The 9945-nt window shown below is 31.8% G+C and overlaps 1 protein-coding gene across 1 annotated transcript; it reads right to left on the bottom strand.

Annotated features, from left to right (window-relative positions):
- Window positions 1–8467: 8467 nt before the first annotated feature.
- Window positions 8468–9554, bottom strand: LOC110037506. The gene has a single exon (XM_020742167.1). It carries the CDS (start codon window positions 9396–9398, stop codon window positions 8667–8669), a length of 732 nt encoding a protein of 243 aa, XP_020597826.1. The 5' UTR covers window positions 9399–9554; the 3' UTR covers window positions 8468–8666.
- Between the last annotated feature and the right edge of the window lie 391 nt (window positions 9555–9945).

Here is a 9945-nt window from a genome sequence, read left to right as displayed (position 1 = left end):
CCAAACATAACTTTCTTCTTTTAAGTGCCGACAGTCGTATATTTTTAATATACTACATAGATAGGATATTACACCTCTAATGGATGTTATGAACGATATAAGATAATGAGCAGAACAACAAGAACTAAAATATAATGCCAACACGTTCTTTTGATTTTCCATCCTTATCCTCTTTTTTTTTATTCCTAATGAAGATTAAATAAATCTTACTTGTAGCACACTAGCAACTAATACATTAGGTATCTATTATTACCATAAATCCCATTCTCATATAGTCAATAAGGTCTATTACTTTGAGCAATTTTTAATTTCCCGTCATCAAACTGCACACATTCAAAATAACTTATTCTATAGGATTATAATCAAGCTGGGTTTGGGAAAACTAGTTTACAAAATTTCAATTCCCCTAAGATGATTCATATCATTTTCATTTAATCAAAGAAAATCAACTGAGTTAATTCTTTTTACAATCTTTTATAATTATATCTCATTATTGATCTATTATATCAAACGGTCCGCAGGAAGTCTAAAAGAACAATCTATGATGATAAAGATCTTGCTTTTAATGATCTTTATAATAGATTAGATACTTAGGAGGGTGAAAAATATATGTATAAAATAACTAAACAAACAGAAGAAAAGTAAAAATTTGACTCAAAGTAAAGTGTATTAAAGATGAAAATCAAAAAGTACTTTTCTTAGAAAAAGATATTCAACATAGGTGGGTGAGTTATTTTGATAAACTTTTTAATGAAATTTCTAAAAATATGATCGACCTTAGTAATCTTAATATCGTGAATAATAATAAAATGTTTCATTTTTACCATCGCACTAGTAAAAAAGAAGTTGAGGAGGCTTTAAAGAAAACCAAGGGTGGAAAGTCTGTCGGTGATATCCCAATTGAAGTGTGGAAATATTTAGGAGATTTGGGAGTTTCTTGGCTTACTAAACTCTTTAATATTATTTTAAAAACTAAAAAGATATCTGAGTGGTGGAGGAAGAGTATTTTGATCCCCATTTTTAAGAATAAAGGGATGCACAAGAGTGTGCAAAGCACAAGGGTGTGCAAATTATAGAGGAATTAAGTTTATGTGTCATAATTTAAACCTTCTTCCAGACTCTATAAACAGAGTCTTGCCCCCTTCATGAAAATGGGATACAGTTGGACTAAGAGTTGGATCAGGAGAAAAAGGATTTAGCTTTCAGTGTTGTTTCAGACTGAAAACCCAATGAACATTTCCCACCCTCATAGCAATAGAACAATATAGATAACCACACATTTTTAAGCCCATATGTTTTTGCTTTAGTTATGGATGGTTTTACTAGACATTTACAAGAGGATGTACCTTGATGTATGCTTTTTGCTGATGATATACTTCTCGTGGATAAGACGAATCCTTCTCGTGTTTGCTGATGATATCCTTCTCGTGGATAAAATGAGAGAAAAAACCCAAGAAAAACTTGAAATATAGAGGTTCTACGTTGGAGTCTAAAGGCCTTCATTTAAGTAGAACTAAAACTGAATACATGAAATGTAATTTTAGTAGTAGTAGCTCTAGTGACAGAAGTGTGACTTTGAGTGATCAAGTGTGAATGATTTAGATATCTTGGGTCCGTTGTTCAAAGCGATGGTGATATAGATGGGGATGTTAATAGTAGAATTCAAGTTGGTTGGTTGAAATGGAAGAATACTTCGAGCCTTTTGTGTGATAGAAAAGTACCGCGTAGACTGAAAGGAATTTTTTATAAGATGGTGGTGAGACTTGCAATGCTCTATGGCGCTTAATGTTGGCCTTTAAAAGAGATTTATACAAAGTGCGGGATTGAATATATCTGTGATAGGGTTGCCGAGATGAGAATGATTAGGTGGATGAGTGGCTTTACACTTAGAGACAAAGTGCGGGATTGAATATATCCGTGATAGGGTTGCCGAGATGAGAATGATTAGGTGGATGAGTGGCTTTACACTTAGAGACAAAGTGCGGATTGAATATATTCGTGATAGGGTTGGTGTAGCTCCTGTGACAGACCAAATTAGAGAAAGTTGTCTTAGATAGTTTGGTCACATTAAACGGTGACCATCTGATGATCCGATTAGGAGAGTAGATGTTTTAGATTCGACTTGTGTTAAAAAAGGCAGAGGTAGACCTCGGAAGACTTGGGCTTATTGTATAAAAAATGATCTTAATTTATTAGAACTAAATCAAAGTATGACACTAAATAGGACGCAATGGAGAAGGAGGATTCAGGTAGCCGACCTCACGTAGTGGGATTAAGGCTTTGTTGTTGTTGTTGTTGTTGTATTGATCTATTAAATGATGTTGAAATTGATTTCATTTCTAGCTAATATTATGCAAACCTTAAGTTCTAATATGAAATTCAATGTAAAACATGGCCTGGGATTTCTGATGTATATAAAATATGACAAGAAAAAAAACCTTGCAACAAGCACTAAAAAATTTATAATCTACAAACTGGCATTCCAAAATATTAATGATGGCTACATTGATCAAAACCAAAAATACAGTGCAAATCAATTCAAACAAAAAATACTAATGATCTTCTACTTACAAATTAATGATGAGAATTATGCTCGAAAAAACTTACAAAAAACATTATATTGATGTACTAGAAAAGAATTTATATTTAAATAAATCTAATAAAACACAATCATGCATTTAAACGAATAATAAAAATGAAAAAGAAAGATGACGAAAAAGAGATACGTCTTATTTTATTAGAATTCCTTATGCTGCTCACTTTATTAAGAAGTAACTAAATCTCAAAAATAGAAGTTGTATATCCAACTATTAATTTTATTTAGCAACATAAGTTTCATATGTGTCTCATGCCCTAATTTGTAATTACAACGATTAAAAGTCCCTTAGAACAGCGATAATAAAATTAAATACGCCATGCAGCTCTTCCCCTCTTGTGTGGGCCAAACATAAAGATGAAAGAAATTATAGTAATCATTGTATTTGAAACAGAGAAGGTAAAATAGAGGTCATGGAAACAAGAAGTCATTACAATCACATATAATAACGGAATCATAGGAACCATAAGTCACCGTTAATGCATGAAATAGAAGAATGATGGAAAGCCATTAAAAAAAGAGAAATCATACGTAAATAGGGTAGTAAAATTGAAAACCGCAACCTAGTCACAAAAGAAGCCATAGAATGAAAATAGAACAAGAGAACAAAGTTCATAAAAAAAATTGATAAAAAGGTAACATTATAAGCATGTATGTACAATCACCAACAAAAATCTTTGACAAAAAAACTGAAATTCAAAATGCAAATAAAATCCATTTTCAAGATGATCATCACAGCACAAATATTTGTTGCTTCAAGTTATGAGAGTCACATTGCATGTACACAGCATCTTCGAATAAATGTCATGAGGCACAAGGCATACTTTTATTATTATCTAAAAATTATGATTCATTTCATATTTAATCAATAATTAAGAAATTTCAAACACAAGAAATAACTCCTGAATAGACATAAGCTATATTGTCACCAAGCCCTATCATGACAACTATCACTAAAAATTCTTGACTTTGTTTCAATCGTTTTACATAACTATTTGCTATAGATGCTTTTGTAGATTGGTGTCCCCCCTAGCTATTAGTATATGAACAAGTTAGTGCCATAGCATCACATTTCTCTAAGTTATTCACTCAATTATACAAAATTGATCTCAAATGAAACCTCATATAGAAATTTAAATAACAATTTATTGCCAATTTAGTATTGTGATTACAAAAATGCACCTAATTTATTCCCTGAAGGACCATTTGGATCAATTCTATATAAACAAGGGACTAATTTAGAGAGATGTGATACTCTAGGACTAAATTGACCAAATACAAATAGTCAATGGACTGTTTTTAGATTTAATCCTAATTATATATTAAGAAGAATGTAATAAGAATGAAGGGATAGTAGTACATAGAGTATTGATATGTACATTATTGTGTTTGATTGGAGCTTTCATATGGTGACTTGCCATTAAGTTAACTATTAGAGAAACATATCATAATGTGATCAGTTCCTATTCTCCCAAAGATGAATTAAAAGTTTGAAAAAAAATTTCGAAAAAGATTGACTATACTATAGTGTAAACCAAAGGAAGATTGAACATTTAGTGTTGCCTATTTGTATAATGTGATTGCAAAATCATTATTTGATAATATGTATGAAAAAGAAAGTAGAAATACATGCAAAAATTCTTAACGAGTATAAAAAAGGTATACATATGATGGCAAATGCTAAATTTAACTTCCTGACAAAATATGATAATAGAATTATGGCCAAGTAATTAAAAAATAATGAGAAGAGCCCTTAATTAATGACAATGGTAGACCTGCTAAATTACAAGGATGAAATGCAAGTATTTTTAAAAGGATTGAAACATGATTTCAAAATAATATTTTGCAGCATTGAATAAAGTAGTGATATAAATTTACAGGTAGAAAAAATTTTCTTTGGATAGCATGGTAAAGCTTAGGTTTGTTTTGGCACAACAAAGATGAAGTTGATCCATTAATGTCTTGTAAGAAATAAAAACACCATACTTTCATAAAGAATTGTAGGTTGTTTCAGAAGTTAGTCAATATGCTCATGAAATCATAAAGATGGGGCTTAAATAAATCAGGGATTTCTAAACATACTTTGCATATAAACAAAGTAGACTTTTTTTTTGAAACGTTAAATAAGAAAGTAGTAGTAAATCAATCCTTAAATTTTGAGTAGTTAGTCTTACAAAACTGCGTAACAAAAAAGGTAAATTGGAACGTTAAAATTAAACTGGCCTTTAAGTCTGTTAAAATGGTTTGTTTCATTAAAAATATTACAAATAAGAAATTAAGGAGATTTTGAGAACAGATTGTAAAAAATGTTAATGAAGAAAGGAACAATACGTAAAAAAATTTAAAAAAAAAATGCTACAATAGCAACAACAACAAGACTTTATCCTACTAAGCGGGGTCGGTTACATGAATCCTTTTCTCCATTGTGCCTTGTTGAATATCATATTTTCATTTAATTCTAATAAATTAAGTTCATTTTTTATACAATATGCATGAGTCTTTTTAGATCTACCTCTGTCTTCCTTAACATAAGTCGAATCTTAAACATCTAATCTACTGAATGGACCATCAGATGGTTGAAGTTTAATGTGACCAAACCATCTAACATGACTCTCTATAATATTATCTGCCACTACATCTATAGCTACCCTTTCACGGATACATTCGTGATGCATTTTGTCTCTAAGTATCAAGCCACTCATCCACTTAAACATTCTCATCTCAGCAACACAAACTTGGATTTTAAAGGCGATTATTCTGAGCCATAAAGCATTACAGGTCTAACCACCTTCTTACAAAAATTTCCTTTAAATCCCAACAGTACTTTTGTATCACACAATAGGTCTGATGCATTCCCCCACTTCAGCCAACCAACTTGAATTCTACTAATAACATCCCCATCTATATCACCATCACTTTGAACAAATACTAATAAAACAAAATTTATAGACTAAAGTTTGCAAAGGATGTACTTTACAATGTCAAAGCTATGGTTGATTATTTATTTATAATGAAAGCTGGGTAAATCAAAAACACTTAAGAGTCAGAAATTACAGAAGGTTAAAAAAAATGATGTTCAAAAATAATGATAAAACAAAGACCACTGATACAAGCAATTTAAGGTTATCAAAAGTTATGCAAAGAGAGTATAGCAAACCTGGAGATATAGCTCTTCATTATTTCTATGGAAAACCATATATTAAAATGTGAGGAAAAAATATTTAAAACGATAAAAAAATATATACAGAGAGAGTTTGATTGTGTAAATATCCGAATGGTAAAGATAACGGATCATAATTAAAGATAAAACAATAAATAAATAAGAAGAAAATATTAAATAAATGTTAAGAAATAAATTACTTTAGAAGAGGCAAATAAATAAAATTATAATCTTTCTATAAATTGATTAAAAAAAGAGCTGAAACAAAGTTGAGGAATATGATTAAAAATAAAGATGTTAGCCTAGAAAAGCCAAGAAAATGTATTTACTACAACTTGGATAGTTATGGGAGAAAACAAAAAAAAGACTGTTGTACATTGTCTGATAGACAGTGAAATTAATGCCCAAAAAAAAAAAAAACTTGAGGATTGTTTTGTATAAAAATAATTGACTTAATAAAATAAAAATACCAAGTAATGATCTTCATACAATGTTTATTACGCTCAGAAAAGGCATATGATGAATGGCTCTAAAAATTAATTTAGTAAGAATAATAGAGGAAAATGTATATCAATGGCTTGTTAAGGTTATTAAAGCAAATTCTAATGATATTAGGACAATTGTGGAGTGACAAAAGATTTTCCAATCATAAAATGAGTATACTAATGATAGCAATAATATTTTTTTAAACTTAACGGAGTTGGCTAAAAAGATATTCAAAGTACGACATCTAGGTTTATATACCTTCTATATACAATTCTACAGAAAAGAACATTCCAAGGACAAAGTTAAAACAACCAAGAAAGATTTTAAAAGATAAAAGACAAAAGGTTGGACTAAAATATCATGTATATGATATGATATGCATTTTTGTGTCAATGGCATTGAAAATTATCAATTAATCTTGCATTAATGAATGTACTATAATAGGTTTTCATATTTAAATCTGTTATTTAAAAAAATACAAATATAGATGAGAGAATAACATATAGAGTTAAATGTGGTTAGTCAAAATGAAAAAGTGCATTAAAAATTCTATGAGAGAATAATACCATAGAAACTTATAGCTAAGGTTTTAAAATAGAATTTGCTTGAATATGGTATACTAATTCAAATGTTAGGCAACAAAACAATCACATATAGTCAAGTTGAGTGGGGAAGAAAGAGAGTTAAAATTGATTTGTGAGAAAAATGCAAAATAACACAACGCTTACTGCTTATAGTAAAAGAAAGAGAAATACATCTGAAATTATTTTAGGCGGACAATGGAACATAAAAATCAAGGCCTATGCCTCGATTTCAGAATTTAGAAGGAGCTTGTATTTTTATATGCATTAGCCCAACAACCATTCTAAACTATAACAAGATCACAATGATAATTATTTTCAATATAAGTAGAAATAGGAACATCAATAGTCAACAAGAAAATTCAAAAGAAAAAGTATAAAACTGCATAGAAATTATAAAAGGTCGATAGCGTCATTATTTAAATAATATTTTAATTGGATTTTATTAATTAGCACAGTGTAAGATGATTGAAATTGAATGATGGAACTGATTGAGAGAAGGTTTATACAAGGATAAGGAAACCGAGAAAGTAATCCTCTACAATAATAACTCTAATTAAAACACTCTAAGTGACGAGAGTGGAAGAAACTATGAATTTGAAATCCTAAGTTAAAACTAATTTACTTTAGGGCGTGTTTTTTTTATTTTAAACTAATCATTTATGTTTACTAGTTAATCTTAGACATTCTGCTTATTCCAGAGTGCTTGTATGACTATTTATGAATTTGCATTGATGCTTTAGGACTACTATCAAATACTTTATTGAAAGAAAACTGAGCTTAAATTTTGATAATGTTACTTATCATTATCCAAACAAGGATTGCACTCAAATACTTTATTATTATATTTTTGTTAATTTAAAATTTTTATTTTGAAGCTTATATCTCAAAACACCTCAATACACAATTCTGTAATATTAAACATTGAAAACTATTAAAGTGAAAATAGTTTTAAAATATAGGTGATATTGACATTTATAATAGGGTGAAAGTTACACTAATAATGTCAATGGATATAATTAATAAAAAAGTATTACAAATAAAATATATTAACCAGAAAAAAAGATGAAAATTATAAAAAAAAAATCAAGCACAAAATGATTGGTCGCGTGAAGCACTTAACGGGAATGATAAGAAGCAACAATTTTTATGATTTATATTCAAAATGAATAAACTGCATGGATACAATCAAAATGCAAAGACACATGTGATAGTAAGACCAACATATAAAATACATTAAAATGGGTGTATGTGTAAGAAAATAAAACATGAATGACTAAGGTTCCAACATTTTATGAAAACAACCTAAGTCTAGATGCTTCAAAAATATTGGAGACGCTTGCATGTACCTTTGAAGGAGTGCTTTGAGGCATAGGACATAGTTATGTCATCTCACACAAAATGACCACTCTTCTCATTGTAATCAAAGACAAATGCAACTCAAAAAAGAGCTAGAAATCGCTGCTCAGTAAATATAAACCAAATTATAATACGACAATGATACTACCGAACTGTTCACTTTATTGACACCGTACCCCAAAAATAAATATTTACTCATTTACTTCGTCCGACTCCGACTCTTAGTTATGCTCCAATCACAAATGATAAATAAGGGTATGTCCTCAACTTTGATGATAATGTTGATTGCCTTCACTTACAAGTTTTACACTAGAAAACTTTATATCAAGTGCATACGGTATAAGAACAACATAGTTGAATCGGACATGACACAACACTCATTAAAATCAAAGCATTAGTACTCAATTAACTATATTCACAAAAACAAATGAAACCAATATGAATATACAAAGCTGAAAATACAGCAAGACAGCGAGAAAGAAACTCAGTAAAGTTTCGTTCCATTATTATTCTTTCGCATAACAATCAAAGTCATTGGAGATCCATCCAGGGTAAAATTCTTAACCTCAACACTGCTGGACATTTTAAAGAGCTTCTCAACGTCCTCCACACCTTCCTTGGCACCCCACCCATCAACTGCCAGCGCCGTCACCCCGGTGAGCCGCACTGTTCGCTCTATCTCCTCCACAAACCGCATGGGAAACAGGGCAGCGCTGAAACCGGTGCTGAAGCCAAGATCAAAAACTCCGTCAAAGAATGGGAGGTTGTGAGGGTCAGCACGCTTGACGAGAGGCGGGAAGTCAGTAACCTCGACCCCAGTAACGTCAGCGACGCCGGAATCTTGAAGCGCGGCGACCTCGTGGCCAGCGCCAGCGGAAACGCAGAGAACGTGGGATGAATTGGAGAGGAGGCCGAGAGAGCGGAGGGAGCGGAACACGGAAGAAAATGATTGGACGCGCCGTTCGAAGGCGCGGGAGGAGCGGAGCTTATGAAAGCGCTTTTCTGGGGAGATACTATCGCGGGAAGCAGTTTCGCAGGAAGAGGTGGGAAAGGGTGAAAGGGTTAGGGTTAGGGATTGCACGTGGTTTCGGCGGTAGAGGAGGGCTGGAGCGCAGAAGAAGGAGGAGCGCGAGAAGAGGTGGAGGAGAGAGAGTGTGGCAACGGTGGCGAAGCAGAGGGAGATGCGATTCAGCAGCCGCTCTATGTGTCTCTCCATCTCCAGCGAACGCCGGCGGCGAAGGACACAGAAGAACGGAAATAGTGATCGTTAGCCGGATTCAGGTTTGCATCTTCTCTTGCGTAATTGTTGTCTGGAGCCAAATAATTAGGAAAATTTTTGTCGGACTCCTAACTAGCTACTGCGGGCTCACGGACGGCGAGTTATTTGGGGTTATTTCTTAGTTATTACATTTGATTTTAATAATTTAGAAATAATCTCCATGCCTTCAAAAATCCTGAAATGATATCGCGGAAGATATTTTTAAATTATTTTTGAATTATTTTTAAATTATTGAAAAGAAATCATATATTTTAATTCAATAATCCCAAAATAATCTAGAAATAACATCTGCAATGTTATTTCTGAGTTATTGAAGAGAAACTCACCGCACAGATTATTCTGGGGTTATTTTTGTGTTATTTCTGGGTTATTGCAGAGCCGGCGATTCTACCTTAATATTTTTTAGGTGGGTCCTATATAGCATACATGGCGATATATTACTGGAAGTTCGCACGTATAACTACGTTAGGAGAGTGGATCTAGA

Source organism: Phalaenopsis equestris, unplaced genomic scaffold (genome assembly GCF_001263595.1).
Source record: "Phalaenopsis equestris unplaced genomic scaffold, ASM126359v1 Scaffold220420, whole genome shotgun sequence".
NCBI classification, from domain to species: Eukaryota; Viridiplantae; Streptophyta; class Magnoliopsida; order Asparagales; family Orchidaceae; genus Phalaenopsis; species Phalaenopsis equestris.
Note: the sequence above shows the minus strand (reverse complement) of the source record. Positions and strands in the feature narration are given on the sequence as shown.